Genomic DNA, 24,813 nt, shown 5'->3' with positions numbered 1-24,813 from the left:
GGGGGCATCAGTGGAGCTGGACGTTAGGAAGGATCAGAGCTTCCCTCCTGCCCTCCCTGTTTTGTTGGGTATCGGGTCCCTCCCGGGAAAAAAAAAAAAAAGGGGTTATGTTGGTTCGTGGGCGGTTGTTGGTCTTTGGAGGCAGTTCTCATCTTGGAAGGTAAAACAATGGTGTGGGACCCATCGTGGTATGGGGTGCCCGGGGGACATTCCCAGTTAACCAAGGTTTAACTGGAAGGTGGTGGTGCTGCACTGCGGACGGTTGGTTGCAGCTGGAGGCCTAGTGTATATGGTTGTCCGCAGGTGCATTTTGGATTGTTTGGGGGTGCCTTCGAAGACCAACAACAATTCTTTGGTTTCCGTTATAAGGAATGCTGATGTATTTAAAATGTGAGTTGTTAATAAAAGGCCATGTTGGCCATTTTACTCCAAAATGGTGTCATGTTTTTTGTAAAGTATAATTGGTTAAGGGGTGGGGAGTGGTATGGATCGGTAATGGTGGTGGTAGGAGTGGACAAGCCTATCTCTGGTGCAATAGTCATGTCCTTACATGATGGATATAGCAGCAGAGCTTGTGTAAACTTGTTTCTCACAAAAAAATGTGCATTCATTATTTTTTGTCAAAAGGTGAACTTATCCTTTAAGTACTCTGCCTGAAACTGTTGCATTTTGGAACATAATATGCAATTTTGTAACTTTCGTAAATTTTTATGGACTTTCAATAAATTTTAAGAGCAGCAATCCCTGATTGAATTCTCTCTCTCTTTCTTTCTCTCTCTCTCTCTCTATATATATATATTATTTTTTTTTAAATATCTAATATACAGCCACAACTTGCAATGCTTTATTTATTCTTCTCACACAGATCAGTGTGACCTATGGAGGAGTCAGCATCCTGTCCTTTGTGGTTTTGGTGGCTGCACATGCAGCGTGGGCCTCACAAGTCGATCTGACTCACCTCTGGGGGAGGAGAGTGAGAGAGACTACAGCGTACGTTTCTTGGTAGCAACCTCTACAGGACCAGTAAGCAGCGTGCAGAGCAGGAAAGTTGGGGGGGGGGGGGATTATGAAAGAAAACCAAAGAAAACTTGGTCTGAGGAAGTTGAAGAACCTGGAGAGGACATCCAGTGGAAAAGTTCTGGAGAGGCCAAAAAAAAAAATTTTGGACACTATTTATGATACCAAAATCACAGTCTCAAAGGTTGAAAAAGTTCTAGAAGTTCTAGGTTAGGTGTCCAGAAGGGGGACAAACACTCAATATAAAGCTGAAGAAGGAGAATTATGTGTTAGAAGACGTGAAGACCACTGAGATGGTTGGACGGAGACAGTGAAGTATATGGCTGTTCATGTTACTGACCTATTGACTGCTTCCCCTGCCTGGATTGCCGGTCTCCTAGGAATTTCTGCAATGGCTTTCTTCCTTGGTTGCGCCAGCTGCCGACAACGTGAGTATATATGACTCGATTCATGGCAAGGTAAATAAATATATAATGAGAAAACTGAAAGTTGGACATCCATGCTGTTTACATTCGTTTCACCCAATAACCAAGCTTCAAACTTATACAAAAACAATGACTAGTAAAGCAAAAACAAAAAAAACAATTACATTTAATCCAAAAGCCTATTCCCAAAGTTTATATGAAAAAATTGAAAGTTGGACACCCATGCTGACCACATTTATCTCACCCAACGTCCTTCAGAACCATTCAGTGTTAGCTCAGGGTTGCTTATACAATCAAGTTTTATGCGTGTGCTAATACAATAAAAACATTTCTTCTTAAATTTGGAGCGTATAAACAGCCAAATTCTATTCCCTTTGTTATTCAATTAAAAAAAGAATAGTTTTGGTTTTAGATATGAGTGCCAGCAAACGTTTTGATCTGTTCTTCGGGGCTTTGGTAGTTTTGGATTGGACAAACCCCAGGATTTGGATCCAGGTAGTCAATACCAATACTAAACTTTTCTGCACCTTTATGTAGTTGTGCATGGAGTGACCTGGTGGCATCCTATTGCGTCTACTAGCCTGGACTGAAGGTCTCCTGAACTCACTTGCCCACCATACTGAGGTTGATTAGTCTCAATTATGGCTCATTAAGTGGTATATCCAGTTCATATACTAAAAAACATTTAACGAGTCTTGGAATGCTTTGACCACCCAAGGAATCTGGTTTTGAAGGGCCATTGTACTTTGTGTGTTGCTCTGCGACAGTATATTAGGCAATATGAAAAATATGGAAACAGGAGACCCATATAAAGAGCTGAAGCTAAGATGGATATTTACTTTAAAGGACCTTCACCCCAAAAAAATATGTGCACCTGGCTCCAGCCCCCCCCCCCCCACTTCCTCAACTGGATATTTCTTTTTGTTATTTTTTTTCCACCTTTCTCAACTAGGTGAAAATGATGTTGCACACGTGTGCACAGATGTGCTGAAAGGCTCTGCCAAGCCTTCAGGACCTGGCAAAGACCTTCAGTGCATCCATGCAGACGTGGGTTTCCCTACAGACGTGTGTGAAGATGGCACAGTCTAGGAGGTCAGGGACCACTGCTTTGCCTGAACAGGCGCGCCAAACTCAGAGCGTGCACAGATGTGCTGCAGTGCTCTGCCAGATCCCAAAGGCTGGGCAGAGCCCTTCAGCATATCTGTGAATGGCTAGATATTAAAAAATGGCAGCACCGGTAGAGGGGGGATGGGGCCATCATAATGGGCACTGAAGTTCCTTCACAATAAAAAAAAAGTTTTCTGCTGAGTTTACAATTCAAACATTTATTCTAACAGAAGTACTGCCTATGTATGGACATCATGTGTTTATGATAAAATGACATAAAAGGAGGATAGGAAGAAGTAATAAACCTAACTACAATATTATCTATCATAATGCTTTTAGACATAGCGCCCTCCCGTGTAAACAGTTGGTAATGTAGTTAGAGGCTTGCTAGAATCTTGGGTGTGAGACAAGGAGTCAAGCTCAGATCAGGCTGGATGACTCAGTAGGTAGGGCCTCTGTTACCTCCTCCTGGTTCTGGAGGTCTATGGAAGCTTCTAGAAGCTAGTGGGTAGAGGGGTGGAGACCCAGATCTGCATGTGCTTGGCAGTGTGGCTCTCTCATAAATATGAGAGAGCCATGCCAACAAGGGAGTCGGGTGGAAGATGGAGTGCCAAGATGTTCTGCATTGTAGCCCGGGAGGGGTCCCCAGAGAAGAGGGGTTCTGCCTCCAGGCTGGAAGAAGGAAAGGCAGCTGACAGAGGGAGTTCCAATGCCTTACTGTCCACTGAGAAAGGATAGCTTTTTAGCCTGCAAGGAAACTAGCCCAGCAGAAAGCCTAAAAGCAGTTTTTTCCAAAGCTACAGGACACAAGGACAGTGTGAGTACCTCTACACCCCTGGAGCCTGCAGGAGAGAGGGCTGCTAGGTCCCATTCCCAGCCAGTTCTCCCTGGGACAGTGCTGCAAGCCTGTACTAGAATCTCTTGCTCTGGAATACTCTTCAAAGACAGCCAGGTGTATTGCCAGATAGAGCGAGCAGTGCATGGCTGGAGTAGCTGGTCTGGTAATCCCCAATCTGTCCCGCCCCTCGGCTCAGTACTTCCATCGTTTCACCTGGCAGCTGAGTTTGTCCACCTGATCCTGCAGCCTTGGGTTCTCGCACTGCAGGTCTGTGATGAACCAGGAGAGGGGCCCCACCAGGCGTAGCTGCCTCGCCACCTCCAGCTGCCTCTTCACCTCGTGCCTGAACTCTTCCATCTCAGCTTGCAGCCTCTGCTCAGTCCCATGTAGCGGACATTCCCTCTCCTCCTACGGTACACTCCTGCAGACTGCCCACACCGATGCCTCCACGACACCTCCACACCGACACCTCCACACCGACACCTCTACACCGACGCCTCTGCAGTGACACCTCCACAGCGACACCTCCACACCGACACCTCCACACCGACACCTCCACACCGACACCTCCACACTAACATATCCACACCGATGCCTCCACACCGACACCTCCACACCGACACCTCCACACCGATATCTCCCCACCGACGCCTCCACAGCAATGCCTCCACACCGACACCTCCACACCAACACCTCCACACTAACATCTCCACACCGATGCCTCCACACTGACACCTCCACACCGACGCCTCCACACCGATGCCTCCACACCGATGCCTCCACAGCGATGCCTCCACACCACCACCTCCACACGACACCTCCACACCGACGCCTCCACATCAACACCTCTACACTGATGCCTCCACACCACAACCTCCAAAAGACACCTCGGTACGGACGCCTCCACACCAACACCTCCTCATCGACGCCTCTACAGCGACGCCTCAACATGAGACACCTCCACACCGACACCTCCACACATCGACACCTCCACACCGATACCTCCACACCAACACCTCTACACCGACGCCTCCTCACTGACACCTCCACAGCGACACCTCCACACTGACACCTCCACACCGACATCTCCACAGCAATGCCTCCACACCACCACCTCCACACGACACCAACACACCGACATCTCCACACCGACGCCTCCACATGAATGCCTCCACAAGGACACCTCCACACCGACATCTCCACACCAACACCTCCACAGCAATGCCTCCACACCACCACCTCCACACGACACCTCCACACCAACGCCTCCACATGAACGCCTCTACACTGATACCACCACACCACTTCCACACGACACCTCCACACCGACGCCTCCACATGAACGCCTCTACACTGATACCTCCACATGACACCTCTGTACCGACGCCTCCACACTGACACCTCCTCATCGACACCTCCACAGCAATGACTCCACGCTGACACCTCCACACCGACATCTCCACACCGATACCTCTACAGCGACCTCTCAACACGAGACACCTCCACACCGACACCTCCACACATCGACACCTCCACTCCGATACCTCCACACCAACACCTCTACACTGACGCCACCGCAGTGACACCTCCACAGCGACACCTCCACACCGACACCTCCACACCGACACTTCCACACTGACGCCTCTACACTGATACCTCCACGTCACCACCTCCACACGACACCTCCGTACCGACGCCTCCACACCGACACCTCCTCATCGACGCCTCCACAGCAATGCCTCCACACTGACATCTCCACATTGACACCTCCACACCGACATCTCCACACCGTTACCTCTACAGTGACGCCTCCACCCAACACCTCCACACATCCATACCTCCACACCCACATCTCCACACCGATGCCTCCATAGCAACGTCTCCACACCAACACCTCCATACGGACGTCTCCACACCGACACCTCCACATTGACACCTCCACACTGATGCCTCCACCCCACACTTCATGCTGGCGGGTGATGACAGGCAGCGATTGGGGCTTTGGGTTGACTTCAGCTGCAGTGAATGGCGGTCACCATTGTCTGCTGTCTGGATATCAGCTCACTTCTGCTGTGTACAGGGGCACCGGTGTGTGCTGGGTAGGAATGGTGGCTCTAAAGGTGACATCCACCCAGGATGAGGAGGTGACATGAGAGGAATGTGGCACTGGCCGTGGTGGTACCCCTAGGTGTGCCCTAGGCTGCTGCCTAGTTTGCCTAGTATTAGCGCCGGCCCTGCATATACCCCTAGACCAGGGGTCTGCAACCTTTAAGACATAAAGAGCCACTTGGACCCGTTTCCGAGAGGGAAAAAAAGACTGGGAGCCGCAAAACCATTGCAACATTTAAAACAAATCCGACACTGCATATATTGCAAAAAGCGCTCTGGTCATGAAGGGGGTTTAAGGGCCCAGTAAGCAAAGGGTTAATCAGGGCCACAGTGTATCGTCATAATCACAATCAAAGCCTTAGGTCAGTGGTGGGCAACTATACACAGGTATACACGGGTAATTATACACAGACATGGCGTTTAAATCCTCTACAACATGTCAGAAATCCTCCTACAGAACCCAGTTCTGACCAAATATTTCTCATTTAATTGTCCAATTAATGAACTCCGCTGCAGTTATTTACCATCACCATACTCCATAGTATTTTACAAAATTCACAGAACCTTTCTTTTCCGTCCCCAATCTAATGTCCCCTCTGTGTATTTTCCTATGTTTAAATCTGCAGCTTCCACCTGAAGCCCTGCCCTTTTCTGACACTTTGTATTTACACGTAAAAATCTGTATTTTTCGCTAGAAAGCTACATAAAACCCCCAAACATTATATACATTTTTTAAGCAGATGCCCTAGGTCAGTGGTGGGCAACCTTTTTTTTCAACTGAGCCAAATCTCGCCAAAACCACGATTGAAATTTATTTTGAGAGCCACATTTTTAAAACTGAAAATACATCCCCCATATAGTAATTCATCCCCCATAGTAATTCATCCCCCATATAGTAATTCATCCCCTATAGTAATTCATCCCCCATATAGTAATTCATCCCCCATATAGTAATTCATCCCCCATAGTAATTCATCCCCCATAGTAATTAATCCCCCATATAGTAATTAATCCCCCATAGTAATTTATCCCCCATATAGTAATTCATCCCCCATATAGTAATTCATCCCCCATAGTAATTCATCCCCCATATGTTAATTCATCGCCCATAGTAATTAATCCCCCATAGTAATTCATCCCCCATATAGTAATTCATCCCCCATAGTAATTCATCCCCCCTATAGTAATTCATCCCCCATATTAATTCATCCCCCATATTAAGTCCCCAAGTCCCCCCTGTGTCAATTCACTTACCTTTCCTCTGCGCGTTCCTCTCGCCGTGTTCCCGCGCCGTTCCGGTGTAGCATGAAAATCTGTCTCCTATGAGGATCTGTCCCCCTCGACGTATCTGCGCATGTGCCAGTTTCAGGCATTAGCAGCCGATCGGCGATCTCCGGCACATGTGCAGATACGTCGAGGGGGACAGATCCTCATAGGAGACAGATTTTCATGCTACACCGGTCTTCAGGGCGGACTGTGAGAGGAGCCTAGCGGGAGCCTAGCTCCGCGGGCCGGATTAAAAGGTCTGCCGGGCCATAGTTTGCCCATTGCTGCCCTATTGCCTGTCACCTGGTGGGCAGTGTGCTCCGGAGCCGCAGCCAAGGTGAAAAAGAGCCGCATGCGGATCTGGAGCCGCGGGTTGCCGACACCCGCCCTAGACCCTATCCAAGTTGTTTACCCTAAATAAAACAACAACGAAAAACAAGCCCATGGACTGGATATTGACTCTGTATGGTGGAAAAATGCATGTTGTCTGGCCATGCAGGAAAAATAGGGGAACCCAAAACCTGTGGCTGTCAAGGGGGTTGAGCTACATAAGCGAAATCAGCATTACCATATAAATGCTTGATGTCATATTAAGGGATACTTTATGGACATTGGGTCAATTTTATGTGGTTGCTTTAATTTGTTTCTAAATGTATGCTTTATATATATAAATCAGCCTTGGTCTGACTGAATGCCTGTATGTTGTTTCCTGTTATAGATAAGTCAGGTGCTGATCGTCGCCCTCCTCCGCCGTAAGTTATCTATAAATGTATACTATTTAGGGGAAGCATTAATATTTGATTTTTTTTTTTCCTTTTAAACTAATCGCATACTTTAAATAATTGCAATGTGTATGTTAAGGTTGTTTTTATGAAACTTTTACATGATTCTGTTCTGTATTTCTGTTCCTGCACTTGCTCAGCGTCCCTGCTGAACAACTGCTGAGAAAGTCATTGCCATAGAGAGATGGTTGTTCATTTTCACTGCAGGATTGGAGCTGATAAGATTGGAGCTGAACCTCGGGAAATATAATGAGGTGCACTTTTCATACAAATACATTTAGGTGGCTTATAGACTTGCGTCATTCTTGGACCACACGCTGCTTTGTGGGCTGGTCCAGGGCCATTAGTGGTACAGTCTGGGGACATAAATGGCCACTAGCAATGTAAATTTCTTGGGAGGCTTTGCTTAACTGATATAATATCATTACCCAGTCCTGGTATAACCCTAATGCAGCATTTCAACTTGTTTTAGTAGCGGCACCCTTTAAAAGTATTTGCGCACGACCCTCCCCCCCCTCCTACCCAGGAATGATATATTTATGAGATGAAATATCTCATTTATATCTCAATGTAAATGAGATATTTACCAGACACTAGAAGAAGGGGAGGATCAGAGAAGACAGGATCAAACAGCCTTTTTTTACACAATGCGGAGGAGTAGCCCCTTAGGTCCCACAGTGAGTATAACAAGCATGCTTTGCTGCATCTACAGACTGATTGTACTGTTGTGGGTTTAGTAACATTTTAATATCTTTATTTTCCAAAAAATTGGAACAAAAAATTGCAACTTCCAAAAAAATCATCATGCCTCTTACTAAATACCTCAGACTGTCTACTTTCCAAGGAGTCAATTGGGAAATATTTATACTGTCCTGGCATTTTAGCAAGAAATTAGATCGGCCGTCAGTACATTGGAACTGATCAATTTTCAAATATATATATACCATAGGCGCTATATGCCACAAAAAAGCCCAGTTCCAATATGCCCGACAATACCCTGACACGCCTCACTGGGCTTTTTTGTGGCATTGGCACCGTAAAGGCTTTTTTCTGTCAACTCGACCATGTAGCTCTTTTTTGTTCAAGTATTTTTGTATTGTTTTAAAAAAAAAAAAACACCTGTGGCCATGGAGGGGATTGGAACACCTGAATCCAATAATTTGGAGGGCTGGCCTAATACATTTGTCAATATAGTATATATATAAATATATATATATGTGTTTATTTTGATATATATATATAATTATTTTTTTTGATAGGTTAAAGTAGAACCAAAGGTAGAGGTTATAACCCCATCTGTGCTTCATTTGGGAGATTTCTCTTCACTTCCGGGTCAAGCTGCTAGAAAGCAGCCTTTACTGTGCCCAGTGAGGCGTGTCAAACTGTGTTCAGGCATATTGTAACAGGACTTTTTTGTGTCATTAATGCAGTAAAGGCTTCTGTGTGGCAACTCGACCATGCAGCTCATTTTTGTTCAAGTATCGTTGTATTGTGCTCTTTGATATAACCACACCATCTTTTTCCAAAGCAGCTTGTATTCCTCCTGAAGTGACCCCTGGGGGGTTTTCTTTGAATCTCGAACAATTCTTCTGGCAGTTGTGGGTGCAATCTTTCTTGGGCTACCTAACCTTGGCTTGATATCAAGAGATCCCCTAATTTTCCACTTCTTAATAAGTGATTGAACAGTACTGACTGGCATATTTAAGGCTTTGGATATCTTTTTATATCCTTTTCCATCTTTATAAAGCTAAATTACCTTGTTACGCAGGTGTTTTGACAGTTCTTTTCTGCTCCCCATGGCTCAGTATCTAGCCTGCTCAGTGCATCCATGTGAGAGCCAACAAACACATTGACTATTTATACACTGACGCTAATTGCAATTTAAAAAACCACAGATGTTGGGAATTAAAACTGAACCACTTGACAAACGGCTATAGCTACAGCGCGGTTGTCCAGTTCTGGTAGGGCGTCATATGACGTCCTCCCAGAACACGCCCCCTTAGCGGTGCGCACCGGGCACTGCCTGTGATCGCTGTGTCCTACAGACACACCTGATCACATGACAAGGTAATAAGCCAATCACACCGGCCTTTTACCACGTGATCAGCTGTGTCCAATGACACAGCAGATTAACTTTTGCCACATTTTGTTAGGTTACAGCCTTATTTCAAAATGGATTCAATTCATTTTTTTCCTCAACATTCTACAAACAATACCCCATAATGACAACGTGAAAGACGTTTGTTTTGAAATCTTTGCAATTTCTTAAAAATAAAAAACAAAAAAAAAACCAACATGTACATAAGTATTCCCAGCCTTTGCCATGACACTCAAAATTGAGCTCTGCTGCATCCTGTTCCCACTGATCATCCTTCAGATGTTTCCACAGTTTGATTGGAGTCCACCTGTGAGAAATTCAGTTGATTGGAGTCTACCTGTGGGACATTCAGTTGATTGTGGAGTCCACCTGTGAGAAATTCAGTTGATTGGACATGATTAGGAAAGGCATAAACCTGTCTATAGAAGGTCCCACAGTTAACAGTGCATATCAAAGCACAAACCAAGCCATGAAGTCCAAGGAATTGTCCATAGACCTCCGAGACAGGATTGTATCAAGGCACAGATCTGGAGAAGGGTACAGAAAAATTTCTGCAGCATTGAAGGTCCCAATGAGCACAGTGGCCTCCATCATCCGTAAATGGAAGAAGTTTGGAACCACCAGGAATCTTCCTAGAGCGGGCAGCCCGGCCAAAATGAGTGACCAAGGGAGAAGGGCTTTAGCCAGGGAGGTAACCAAGCACCCGATGGCCACTCTGAAAGAGCTCCAGTGGAGAGAGGAGAACGTTCCAGAAGAACAGCCATCTCTGCAGCACTCCACCAATCAGGCCTGTGTGGTAGAGTGGCCAGACGGAAGCCAGGGAGGTAACCAAGCACCCGATGGTCACTCTGAAAGAGCTCCAGCGTTTCTCTGTGGAGAGAGGAGAACCTTCCAGAAGAACAACTATCTCTGCAGCAGTCCACCAATCAGGCCTGTATGGTAGAGTGGCCAGACGGAAGCCACTCCTTAGTAAAAGGCAAATGGCAGCCCACCTGGAGTTTGCCAAAAGGCACCTGAGGGACTCTCAGACCATGAGAAACAAAACTCTCTGGTCTGATGAAACAAAGATTGAACTCTTTGGCCTGAGTGCCAAGCGTCATTTCTGGAGGAAAACAGGCACCGCTCACCACCTGGCCAATACCATCCCTGCAGTGAAGCATGGTGGTGGCAGCATCAAGCTGTGGGGATGTTTTTCAGTGGCAGGAACTAGGAGACTAGTCAGGATGGAAGGAAAAATGAATGCAGCAATGTACAGAGACATCCTTGATGAAAACCTGTTCCAGAGCGCTCTGGACCTTAGACTGGGGCGACGGTTCATCTTTCAACAGGACAACGACCCTAAGCACACAACCCACATAACAAAGGAGTGGCTACAGGGCAACGCTGTGAATGTCCTGGAGTGGCCCAGCCAGAGCCCAGACTTGAACCTGATTGAACATCTCTGGAGAGATCTGAAAATGGCTGCGCACCGACGCTCCCCATCCAACCTGATGGAGCTTGAGAGGTCCTGCAAAGAAGAATGGGAGAAAATGCCCAAAAATAGGTGTGCCAAGCTTGTAGCCTCATACTCCAAACGACTTGAGGCTGGAATTGGTGCTAAAGGGGCTTCAACAAAGGATTGAGCAAAGGCTGGGAATACTTATGTACATGGGGGTTTTTTCATTTTTTATTTTTAATAAATTGCAAAGATTTCAAAACAAACTTCTTTCACGTCGTCATTATGGGGTATTGTTTGCCACTCGTCTTGCCACTCTATCCCACAGCCCAGACATATGAAGAATACGGGAGATTGTTGTCACATGGACCACACAGACAGTACTTGCCAGGTATTCCTGCAGCTCCTTTAATGTTGTAGACCTCTTGGCCGCCTCCCAGACCAGTTTTCTTCTCGTATTGTCATCCATTTTGGAGGAACGTCCAGTTCTTGGCAATGTCATTGTTGCGCCATATTTTCTCTACATGATGATTGCCTTCACTGTGTTCCATGGTATATCTAATGCCTTAGAAATTCTTTTGTACCCTTCTTCTGACTGATATCTTTTAACACTGAGACCCTCTTATGCTTTGGAAGCTCTCTGGAGACCATGGCTTTTGCTGTAGGATGCGACTAAGAAAATGTCAGGAAAGGCTGGCTAGAACAGCTGAACTTTATTTGGGGTTAATCAGAGGCACTTTCAGTAATGACAGTTGTGTACTGACTCCTATTTAACATGATTTTGAATGTAATCGCTTCATTCTGAACACAGCTACATCCCCAGTTATAAGAGGGTGTGCACACTTATGCAACCACATTATTTTAGTTTTTTATGTTTACTCCTCCCCCAACCCCCACCCCACCCCCCACCCCCCCAAAAAAAAAGATTCAGTTTCAATTGAGTTGTACAGTTTATAGTTCACATTAAAGGTGGAAAAAGTTCTGAAATTATTTATCTTTGTCTCATTTTTTTTACATGTCATTTTAACAGGGGTGTGTAAACGTCTTATATCCACTGTGTGTGTGTGTGCATTGTTTTTCTTTCTGTTTGGGTAATTTCATGTTTTCTTCCCAAAGGACTCCTGAATCTGAACGAAACCCTCGATACCAAACAGGTAATTTTTTTTTTTATATAGTGGAGAACGTATCATAAATTCTATTATTTTGCTGGAACTCCAACTTTTGGTTCGCTTTAGTCAAATTTCCAAGTAATTTGAAGGGTTCGGTGCTCATTTGTGTCCTGGTTGGGGAGATTTTCCTCTACCTTTCCACTTTTTTTTTTTTTATTTCCCTAAGCTATTATTTTTGTGCCTGATTTGTTTTCATTTCTGTTTTGTTTTTCCTTATTAAATTTATTTATTTAAACTACTATTTATTTAATCCATTTTTAACCCTTAGTCAACTGTAATCAGCCTTACCTAACATTTCTTCTTTCCATAAACTATTATTTTTGTGCCTGATTTTTTTTTTAATTTCTTTTTTTTTTCCCTTATTAAATGTACTTATTTTATTACTATTTATTTAATCCCATATTAACCCTTAGTTAACTGTAATCAGCCTTAACTAACTTTTTTTTTCTTTCCCTATTATTTGTTTGCCTGATTTGTTTTTTTTTTAACTTCTCTTTTTTTTTAACTATTAGTTTTTTTTTTATTCATTTTGATTTTTACATTTTTCAATGTTGCATAGCAAGAAAAATTAATCTGTTTGCAAATTACTTTTAGTGTCCCTTTTTAAACTGGATAAATTATTTTCATTATGTAAGTTTTCATGCATTATGATTTATTTTTATTTAAAAAAGAGTATCACTGGTCAAAACAGAAAAAAAGCTATTATTTTTGTGCCTGATTTGTTTTCATTTCTGTTTTTTTTTCCTTATTAAATTTATTTATTTAAATTACTATTTATTTAATCCATTGTTAACCCTTAGTCAATTGTAATCAGCCTTACCTAACATTTCTTCTTTCCATAAGCTATTATTTTTGTGCCTGATTTTTTTTTTCATTTCTGTTTTTTTTCCCCTTATTAAATGTACTTATTTTATTACTATTTATTTAATCTCATATTAACCCTTAGTTAACTGTAATCATCCTTAACTAACTTTTGTTTCTTTCCCTAAGCTATTATTTTTGTGCCTGATTTGTTTTTTTTAACTTCTCTTTTTTTTTAACCGCTTGTTTTTTTATCTCTTTATTCATTTTGATTTTTAAATTTTTCAATGTTGCATAGCAAGAAAAATTAATCTGTTTGCAAATTACTTTTAGTGTCCCTTTTTAAACTGTATAAATTATTTTCATTATGTAAGCTTTCATGCATTATGATTTATTTTTATTTAACCCCCCTGGCGGTATTCCTGAGTGTAGCTCGGGGTAAAATTTGAGTACCAAAAGCGGTAACCCCCCCGAGCTACACTCAGGCTTACCATGCGGCGTTGCTCAGGGAGTCCCTGCAGCGCTTACCTTGTCTTTCGCTCCCGCGATGTGTCCCCTGCAGCGTCCCCGGCCATCTCCTCCAGCCGATGCCAGCATCCGGCTTCCGTTTTCCGGTCCCTGTGACGTCGGGACGTACGGGCGCCGGAACTGGCGGCAAATTTGAAATTTTTTAAAAATTTAATTTTTTTAAAAATGATTATTATATAGTAAAACATTGCTGTTTCAATGCATTTCACATACATTTTGTCCCGAGTGCTTTGTCCGGCGCCCTGCCTGCATTTTTACTGTTCTTTCTGCCTGGAAACTGAGAAACGTCCATGGCGTCCAAAAAAAGCGTCCCTTTAGGTCAAAAGTGGTTTTAGACCGGCTAGAGAACAGCGATAGTAAATCAGAACCACTTGCAGAATTGAGTGATAATGATTCGTGGGGGAAATTCCTCATCAGACACTGAAAACGATTCTGCGACTTTGCTCAGCGATGTGCGAATTTGCCTCTGTATTTCAAATTTCAGTGTTTTTGGTTTGATTATATTATAGAATTAAATGTATTATTATTATATGATTTTTTTTTATGATTATTAATTAAATTATAATTTATGATTTCGTGTTTCAAGTTTTATCCTCCCCGGGATGTTTACTAGACTCTTGTTCGGACAGATTTCAGTGAGTTATTCCTAGAAATTACAGCCTACAATAAAAAACTACATATTTCCATGCAAAAAAATATACCGCTTTCAGCACCAAAAATCGGAAATAATCAGACTGCCGAGGAGGTTAAAATAGACTATCACTGGTCAAAACAGAAAAAAAAATCTTAACTTTTTTCACACCTAAATAAACCGAATGTTTTTCTATTTTGTTTTTTCCTTACATGAAGCCTTTTTTTCTTCTTTCAGATCTATATCCGCCGACTCCCTCTCCATCCGCTGCTTACAGCTTGCCAAGGACGATAAGTAAGAATGTGTCACCATATAATGCGTAGTTCAAGATAATATTTTTTCAATATAATGTATTATATTATTCTGTATCATTCTTCAATCTCTCCCGTCCTCATCCATCTTGTTTCTTCCGTGAATTCCAGAGGTTTTTTTTTCAATTGCACTCATTATATGCAGTGCAGCGTTGCATGACCGCGCAATTGTCAGTTAAACTAATGCACCGCCGTATCGCAAAAAACGGCCTGGTCAGGAAGGGGGGTAAATCTTCTGGAGGGGGAGGGGTTAGAGAGCAATCTGATATTTTAGGACAATTTGTCCTCTATTTTTGTGCTTTTTGGTATCCTGCACCCCCAGGGACTCTGCAAAGGGCCATGTGGGGGCTTGGTGGGTAGCTGGGGGCTCTGTGAGGGTTACTATTGGGGGGGGGTTAGAAGAAGGCTAATGGGCATAGAGATGGCTGTGGGGCTTTGTAGGGAGTGGAGAGCTCTAGGGCAGGCTTGGGGGCACTATGGGGGGGGGCTGGTGGTTCTTCAGAAGGCTAAAGGGGCACTGTGGATGGCTACAGGTACCATGGATGGTCACTGCAGCAGGCCAATGGGCACAGAGGCGCTTGTAAGGAGAAGGAAACTCTGGGGCAGCCTATGGGGTCTGGAGGTTCTTCAGAAGTCTAAGGTGGCACTGTGGGGGCTGAAGGTATTATGTGGGGACCCAACAGTAAGCTAGTGAGCACAGAGGTACTGAGGAAACTCTGGGGCAGCCTATGGGGTCTGGAGGTTCTTCAGAAGTCTAAGGTGGCACTGTGGGGGCTGAAGGTACTATGTGGGGGCCCAACAGTAAGCTAGTGAGCACAGAGGTACTGAGGAAACTCTGGGGCAGCCTATGGGGTCTGGGGGTTCTTCAGAAGTCTAAGGTGGCACTGTGGGGGCTGAAGGTACTATGTGGGGGCCCAACAGTAAGCTAGTGAGCACAGAGGTACTGAGGAAACTCTGGGGCAGCCTATGGGGTCTGGGGGTTCTTCAGAAGTCTAAGGTGGCACTGTGGGGGCTGAAGGTACTATGTGGGGACCCAACAGTAAGCTAGTGAGCACAGAAGCACTAAGGAAACTCTGGGGCAGCCTATGGGGTCTGGGGGTTCTTCAGAAGGCTAAGGGGCACTGTGGGGTTTGGAGGTTCTATGGGGGGCTCAGCAGCAGGCTAACTGGTACAGTGGGGGGCTGTGGGGCTTTGTAAGGAGTGGAGAGCTCTAAGACAGGCTTGGGAGCACTACGGGAGGGCGTTCTTCAGAAGGCTAAGGGGGATGAGGGTCTCTGCAGGAAGGATCAGTGGTTGGTGAAGGTGGGGTGTTGCCATGGCTAGGGCTAGGCTTGGGAGTACTGTAGGAAACTTGGGGGGTCTTGGGGTCTTCAGAAGGCTAAGGGGGCACTGTGGGGACTCGAGGTTCTATGGGGGGCTCAGCAGCAGGCTAATTGGTACAGCGGGGGGCAGTGGGGATTTGTGAGAAGCGGAGAGCTCTAGGGCAGGCTTGGGAGCACTATGGGGGGCTGGGGGTTCTTCAGAAGCTAAGGGGGGCAAGGAGGAACGGTGGTTGGGGAAGGTTTGGTGTTCTCTATGGCTAGGGGCAGGATTACGGGTACTGTGGGAAACTTGGGGGGGTCTTCAGAAGGCTAAGGGGGCACTGTGGGGACTGGAGGTTCTGTGGGGGGCTCAGCAGCAGGCTAAATGGTACAGTGGGGGGCTGTGGGCATTTGTGAGGAGCGGAGAACTCTAGGGCAGGCTTGGGAGCACTATGGGGGGCTGGGGGCTCTCCAGGAAAGTCACATGACAAGCTGCATAAGTGTGAATGTAGCCTTTGTGTAAACCCCCAAAAGTGGTGCGACTTGTGTGTGACTTTGTACAGCAGAAAGTTGTCCTTGGTCGAAGCCAAAGTCGTGCCAAAGTCGCACTCATCCAATGATGTTGCAATGACAATCGCACAATTTTGAAGTCGCACAGATAGGAATGGTGCCCATTGGATAACATGGGGGGATTTGTCATGCGACTTTGGACCCCAAAGTCGAAAGACAAGTCGCATAAGTGTGAATGGAGCCTTCATGTAAACCCTCAAAAGTCGCGTGAATTGTGTGCGACTATGTACAGCAGAAAGTTATCCTTGGTCTCAAAGTCGCACCAAAGTAGCGCTCATCCAATAATGTCGCAATGACAATCGCTGGATTTTGAAGTCGCACAAGTGTGAATGGAGCCTGGAGAGGATTGGACAGTGTGTGGTCACCTGAAGAATAATTTGATTTTCCTCCTTTAGGAAACATGGACAACGACTACGAAGATGACTTTGAAGAAGGTAGGTTGAAAATTTGCGATGCTGCAACTTAACTCACGCAGGATTGGGCAGGGGTCGGCTCCACCCACAACGTGTGATTGGACACAATTTCTCGGGGTGTCCCCTTTCAGAAGACCACACTATAGGTGTCACTCGCTACACTGTGCTCCCGCGTTGCTTCCGCCGTAATAGGGAATCCTTTTGCGGAGGAGCGAGATATGCGGCTCTCTAGCGGCTGCGGCAGAAGAACCGCATAGACGTTTCCATTTTGGGTGGAGTGCGCATTTAATAACACAGGTGCAAAGGTCAGCGGTGTGCGGGAATTTCCAGGCAGCCAATCAGAAAACAGCTTTGTGACCTGGCTTGCTGGCCTGCGGGATGGCTCTTCCAGAGGGGGGAGGGGCAGGAGGAGACTGATGCAGGCCAGCGGTGACACGTATGAACAGAGACTACAATGGGGTCTCGTATACACAGTGAAGTCGGACCCCACGGGGTGTATTGATTAAAAAAAAATGGCAGAATTATTCGTCCTGTGAAACCGTATGGACATTCATTCTGTGTGAATGGGGTCAAAATCAAACATTATTAGGATATTTCCTCTCCAGGTTGAATGTTATTCATTTATACAGGATGGGGTGAATCAGGAAAATACTGCATTGCGGCCACTAGGTGGAGCTGAAAATAAATTCATAAGGAATGGAGTGAATCAGGAAAATACTGCATTGCGGCCACTAGGTGGAGCTGAAAATAAATTCATTCAAAATGGAGTGAATCGGGAAAATACTGCATTGTGGCCACTAGGTGGAGCTGAAAATAAATACATACAGGATGGGGTGAATCAGGAAAATACTGCATTGCGGCCACTAGGTGGAGCTGAAAATAAATAAATACAGAATGGTGTGAATCAGGAAAATACTGCATTGCGGCCACTAGGTGGAGCTGAAAATAAATTTATTCAGAATGGGGTGAATCAGGAAAATACTGCATTGCGGCCACTAGGTGGAGCTGAAAATAAATTCGTACAGGATGGGATGAATCAGGAAAATACTGCATTGCGGCCACTAGGTGGAGCTGAAAATAAATACATACAGAATGGTGTGAATCAGGAAAATACTGCATTGCGGCCACCAGGTGGAGCTGAAAATAAATTCATACAGAATGGAGTGAATCAGGAAAATACTGCATTCCGGCCACTAGGTGGAGCTGAAAATAAATTCATACAGAATGGAGTGAATCAGGAAAATACTGCATTGCGGCCACTAGGTGGAACTGAAAATAAATTCATTCAGAATGAGGTGAATCAGGAAAATACTGCATTCCGGCCACTAGGTGGAGCTGAAAATAAATTCATTCAGAATGAGGTGAATCAGGAAAATACTGCATTGCAGCCACTAGGTGGAGCTGTAAATAAATATGTATTTACTACGTTTGTCAGCTCCATCTAGTGGCCATAATTTGGTATTTTCCTGATTCACCCCATTCTGTATGAATTTATTTTCAGCTCCACCTAGTGGCCACAAGGGGTTCAATGACATTCAGTTTTGACCCCATTCACACAGAATGCATGTCAAAGAGACTTTTATTTTCTAGTACTGTACAAATAAAGGGAGAGATTTGATTGGTCCAAATTCCTATGGCAACTGTCCAAGTGTATTATATTGCAGCTTACCAGTCCCTAGATGTGGTGGCTGCATTAGTTTTCTTTTTTTTTTTCTTTTCTGATCCCGCCAGTAACACACTTCCTGTTCCTCATTATGCAGAAGAAGTGTTGTCACCCTAGAGCGAAAAGCATATTGGGACTACAAAACGCCTCCCCCTCCACTTATCTCTATGGCAAGGGGGAGGTGTTCTGCCGTCGTTGTGAGAATCAGGAACAGTCAGCAGTCAGGCAGAGAGCAAATGTTTTATCGGCTGGATCAACAAGTATGTTTCTGCACTTCTACAGTGCCTTGAAAAAGTCTTCACACCCCTTGAAATGTGTGACAACCAAAAAACAAAAATGTATTTTATCGGGATTGGATGTGATAGATCGAAACAAAGTGCCACATAATTGTGAAGTGGAAGGAAAATGATAAATGGTTTTCAACATTTGTGACAAATAAATCTGTGAAAAGTGTGTCGGCATTTGTATTCAGCCTCCTTTACTCTGATACCCCTAACTAAAATCTAGTGGAACTGATTGCCTTCAGAAGTCACCTAATTAGTAAATAGAGTCCCCCTGTGTGTCATGTAATCTCAGTATAAATACAGCTGTTCTGTGAAGCCCTCAGAGGTTTGTTAGAGAACATTAGTGAACAAACAGCATCATGAAGGCCAAAGAACACACCAGACAGGTCAGGGATAAAGTTGTGGAGAAGGTTAAAGCAGGGTCAGGTTATAAAAAATATCCCAAGCTCTGACCATCTCACGGAGCACTGTTCAATCCATCATCTGAAAATGGAAAGAGAACGGCACAACTGCCAACCTACCAAGACATGGCCGTCCACCTAAACTGACCGGCTGGGCAAGGAGAGCATTCATCAGAGAAGCAGCAATGAGGCCCATGGGAACTGTGGAGGAGCTGCAGAGATCCACAGCTCAGGGGGGAGAATCTGTCCACAGGACAACTATTAGTCGTCACTCCACAAATCTGGCCTTTATGGAAGAGTGACAAGAAGGAAGCCATTGTTGGAGGAAAGCCATAAGAAGTCCTGTTTGCAGTTTGTGAGAAGCCATGTGGGGGACACAGCAAACATGTGGAAGAAGGGGCTCTGGTCAGATGAGACCAAAATGGAACTTTACGGCCTAAAAGCAAAATTCTATAACTAACACTGCACATCACCCTGAACACACCATCCCCACTGTGAAACATGGTGGTGGCAGCATCATGTGGTGGGGATGCTTTTCTTCAGCAGGGACAGGGGAGCTGGTCAGAGTTGATGGGAAGATGGATGGAGCCAAATACAGGGCAATCTTAGAAGAAAACCTGTTAGAGTCTGCAAAAGACCTGAGACTGGGGCGGAGGTACAAATACAAATACAAATGTCGACACACTTTTCACAGATTTATTGGTCACAAATGTTGAAAAGCATTTCTCGTTTTCCTTCCACTTCACAATTATGTGCCACTTTGTGTCAGTCCATCACATCCAATCCCAAAAAAATACATTGTAACATGACAACATGGGGGACATTTCAGGGGGGGGGGAATACATTGTAACATGACAACATGGGGGACATTTCAGGGGGGGGGGAATACATTGTAACATGACAACATGGGGGACATTTCAGGGGGGGGGGGAATACATTGTAACATGACAACATGGGGGACATTTCAGGGGGGGGGGGAATACATTGTAACATGACAACATGGGGGACATTTGGGGGGGGGATACATTGTAACATGACAACATGGGGGACATTTCGGGGGGGGGAAATACATTGTAACATGACAACATGGGGGACATTTCAGGGGGGGGGGAATACATTGTAACATGACAACATGGGGGACATTTGGGGGGGGGATACATTGTAACATGACAACATGGGGGACATTTCAGGAGAGGGAATACATTGTAACATGGCAATATGGGGGCATTTCAGGGGGGGGATACATTGTAACATGACAACATGGGGGGCATTTCAGGGGGGGGGATACATTGTAACTTGACAACATGGGGGCATTTCAGGGGGGGGATACATTGTAACATGACAACATGGGGGACATTTTAGGGGGGGGATACATTGTAACATGACAACATGGGGGACATTTTAGGGGGGGGGATACATTGTAACATGACAACATGGGGGACATTTCAGGGGGGGGGATACATTGTAACATGACAACATGGGGGACATTTCAGGGGGGGGATGCATTGTAACATGACAACATGGGGGACATTTTAGGGGGGGATACATTGTAACATGACAACATGGGGGGCATTTCAGGTGGGGGGATGCATTGTAACATGACAACATGGGGACATTTCAGGGGGGGGGATACATTGTAACATGACAACATGGGGGCATTTCAGGGGGGGAATACATTGTAACATGACAACATGGGGGACATTTCAGGGGGGAATACATTGTAACATGACAACATGGGGACATTTCAGGGGGGATACATTGTAACATGACAACATGGGGGACATTTCAAGGGGTGTGAAGACTTTTGCAAGGCGCTGTATAATAAACACACTGAGTATTTCTCGGACATAAGGGAACCAATGGAAGCCGTGTGTCGGTTGCTGACACATTAATGGTCACATCTGCATTCGGATTTCATTGTCACAGAGCAGCAGGAATGAAACAACCTGAAGGTAACAGGAAACCAAGCTGACCGCGTTCCTCGGCTCCCCCCCCCCGCTTGGTGCTACATTCTGCACTTCTTCAGGCGGAAATGTAATGAGAACATAGATGGTGCTTTCTGCATCCTGACCTCTTACTGCAAAGTTCTCATGACAGTCAAATCCGAGGCTCACAGCTGCTCTGAGGACTTTCATGTCCATGAGAGCGATTATTACAAGCCATTCATCTGAAATGCAGTAAACTGGCCGATCGAATGTTGGCGAACCAACCGACACAGGGATGGGGGTCCTGTGAGCCCCTTACTAATTGCTTCCTCCCTGTGCAGCATGCGGTCCTCACCCACCCATCACATCCAATTAAAGTTCAGATAACTGGAGGATGGCACAGCTCCCACCTAATGCTGTGCAGGCTCGTCTGCTGACCCTGCCGGGTGAGAAGGGTCCTCCATTCTGGAATGGGTGGGATACGGACAGGCTTGGATTCTTAAACCTTCCTAACTCTTTTGCCCTGAATTGTATTATATTCAGAATCTAGTGAATCAGGAAAATACCACATTATAGCCACTAGGTGGGGCTCATAATCATATGACCATTAGCTCCATCTAGTGGCCATAATGCGGTATTTTCCCTAATCATTCTATTCAGTATGAAGAATAACATTCGATCTGGAGAGAAATGGCCTAATAACATTCGATGAAGTGTTATTCACAGCAATTGAACAGAGAGGGGTCGTTTGAACCCCTTGCTAGATGGTTCCTTCCTGTAGAGCATGTGGTCCTCACCCATCCCTCCCACCCAATTAGAGTTCAGATAACTTTACCCTGGCATGCCCCCCCAAAAACTTCACAACCAGTATGGGCTTATCTGCTGACCCTGCTGGGCATTAGCTCTCATTGAGCAGGACCTCCCAACTCAATTGTCTTGAATTGCAATATATTCTTCATACATAATATAGTGAATCAGGAAAATACCACATTATGGCCACTAGGTGGGGCTCATGATCATAGGAAACAAATACTCACCTACTATGATTGTCAGCTCCATCTAGTGGCCATAATGTGGTATTTTCCCTAATCACTCTATTCAGTATGAAGAATAACATTCGATCTGCAGAGAAATGGCCTAATAACATTCGATGAAGTGTTAGCTCTCATGAGCAGGGCCTCCCAACTCTATTGTCTTGAATTGTATTGTATTCTTCATACATAATCCAGTGAATCAGGAAAATACTGCATTACGGCCACTAGGTGGAGGTGATGATCATAGAAAACAAATAGTCACCTACTATGATCATCAGCTCCATCTAGTGGCCATAGTGCGGTATTTTCCCTCATCGCTCTATTCAGTATGAAGAATAACATTCGATCTGGAGAGAAAATGGCCTAATAACATTCGATGAAGTGTTATTCACAGCAATTGAACAGAGAGGGGTCCTTTGAACCCCTTGCTAGATGGTTCCTTCTTTTGGGCATGTGATCCTCACCCATCCCTCCCACCCAATTAAACTTTACCCTGGCATGGCCCCCACAAAAACTGTGCAGTGCTTCATCAATACAAAATGTGCTCGTCTGCTGACCCTGCTGGGCGTTAGCTCTCATGAGCAGGGCCTCCCAACTCTATTGTCATGAACTGTGTTTCATTCATCATACATAATCTAGTGAATCAGGAAAATACTGCATTACGGCCACTAGTTGGGGCTGATGATCATAGGAAACAAATACTCACCTACTATGATCGTCAGCTCCATCTAGTGGCCATAATGCGGTACTTTCCCTAATCACTCTATTCAGTATGAAGAATAACATTCGATCTGGAGAGAAAGTAGCCTATTAACATTCGATTTTGCACACAGTAATTGAACAGAAAGGGGTCCTTTGAACCTCTTACTAGATGGTTCCTTCCTGTAGAGCATGTGATCCTCACCCATCTCTCCCACCCAATTAAAGTTCAGATAACTTTACCCTGGCATGGCCTCCACAAAAACTTCACAGCATTTCTTCATCAACCCAATATGGGCTTGTCTGCTGACCCTGCTGGGCATTAGCTTTCATGAGCAGGGCCTCCCAACTCTATTGTCATGAAATGCATTGTATTCTTCATACATATTAAAGTGAATCAGGAAAATACTGCATTACGGCCACTAGATGGGGCTGATGATCATATTAAATAAATACCTACTATGATTGTCAGCTCCATCTAGTGGTCATAATGCAGTATTTTCCCTAATCACTGTATTCTGTAGGAAGAATAACATTCGATCTAGAGAGAAAATGGCCTAATAACATTCGATCAGAGGCGACCCTAGGGTTGGTGTCACCCAGTGCGGTAACACTGGGTGACACCTCCTCCGACGATCCCCGCAGAATGGATCGGATCTGCGGATTGAGCATAATGGATCGGACTCCAATCCATTATGTTCAATCCACAGATTTGATCCATCCTGCGGGGATTGTCGGCTTGCTTTACAACTTACCTTTGGGTGGAGCGGGTCCGGTGTCACCCCGTGCGGTAGGTGTCACCCCGTGTGGCATGCACCCCCGCACCTGCCTAGGGATGCCACTGTATTCGATCAAGTGTTATTCACAGCAATTGAAGAAAGAGGGGTCCTTTGAACCTCTTGCTAGATGGTTATTTCCTGTAGAGCATGTGGTCCTCACCCATCCCTCCCACCCAATTAGAGTTCAGATAACTTTACCCTGGCATGGCCTAAACAAAAAATGCGCAGTACTTCATCAATACAAAATGGGCTTGTCTGCTGACCCTGCTGGGCTTTAGCTCTCATGAGCAGGCCTCCCAACTCTATTGTCTTGAATTGTATTGTATTCTTCATACATGTTATAGTGAATCAGGAAAATACCGCATTATGGCCACTAGATGGGGCTGATGATCATAGGAAATAAAAACTCACCTACTATGATTGTCAGCTCCATCTAGTGGCCATTATGCGGTATGTTCCCTAATCGCTCTATTCAGTATGAAGAATAACATTCGATCTGGAGAAAAATTAGCCTAATAACATTCGATTTTGACCACATTTGCACAGAATGAATGTATATTCACTTTCATGGGACAAACAGCTCTGCAATTTTTTTATACATACACCCCGAAGTGTTATCCACAGCAGACAAAGATAGAGAGGGGTCCTTTGAACACCTTACTAGTGGCTTCCTCCTTGTAGATCATGCTGCCCAAACCCATCCATCCCATCCCATCCATCCCATCCTATCCATCCCATCTCATCCCATTCCATCCATCCCATCCCATCCATCCCATCCCATCCCATCCTATCCATCCTATCCATCCCATCTCATCCCATTCCATCCATCCCATCCATCCCATCCCATCCCATCCATCCCATCCGTCCCATCCCATCCATCCCATCACATCCATCCCATCCCATCCATCCCATCCCATCCGTCCCATCCCATCCATCCCATCCATCCCATCCCATCCCATCCTATCCATCCCATCTCATCCCATTCCATCCATCCCATCCCATCCATCCCATCCGTCCCATCCCATCCATCCCATCACATCCATCCCATCCCATCCCATCCCATCCATCCCATCCATCCCATCCATCCCATCCAAGTTCATATAACATTATGATGGCATGGCTCCATAAAGTGCAGTACTTCATCAAGATAGAATGGGCTCATCTACCGACCCTGCCAGGTGAATATATATACAGAATATGGAACTTGCTTCAGTCAAAACTGAATTC

The 24,813-nt window shown here is 45.1% G+C and overlaps 1 protein-coding gene across 4 annotated transcripts in view; it reads left to right on the top strand.

The window, feature by feature from the left end:
- Positions 1–1,028: 1,028 nt before the first annotated feature.
- Positions 1,029–24,813, top strand: part of LOC149457035 (uncharacterized) — a 50,666-nt gene continuing 26,881 nt past the window's right edge. The window contains exons 1-5 of one of the 4 annotated variants that reach the window (XM_089684193.1): positions 1,029–1,445; positions 7,481–7,514; positions 12,194–12,231; positions 14,444–14,500; positions 16,784–16,822. In XM_089684193.1, coding sequence (XP_089540319.1) covers positions 1,337–1,445; positions 7,481–7,514; positions 12,194–12,231; positions 14,444–14,500; positions 16,784–16,822 — 277 coding nt within the window. In that variant the 5' untranslated portion in view covers positions 1,029–1,336. The remainder of the gene's footprint in view (positions 1,446–7,480; positions 7,515–12,193; positions 12,232–14,443; positions 14,501–16,783; positions 16,823–24,813) is intronic. The other 3 variants (XM_089684192.1, XM_089684191.1, XM_089684190.1) reach the window with 3 other exon arrangements.

Source organism: Staurois parvus, unplaced genomic scaffold (genome assembly GCF_062004578.1).
Source record: "Staurois parvus isolate SC_StPar_1 unplaced genomic scaffold, SC_StPar_1.0 ptg000338l, whole genome shotgun sequence".
NCBI lineage: Eukaryota > Metazoa > Chordata > Amphibia > Anura > Ranidae > Staurois > Staurois parvus.
Note: the sequence above shows the minus strand (reverse complement) of the source record. Positions and strands in the feature narration are given on the sequence as shown.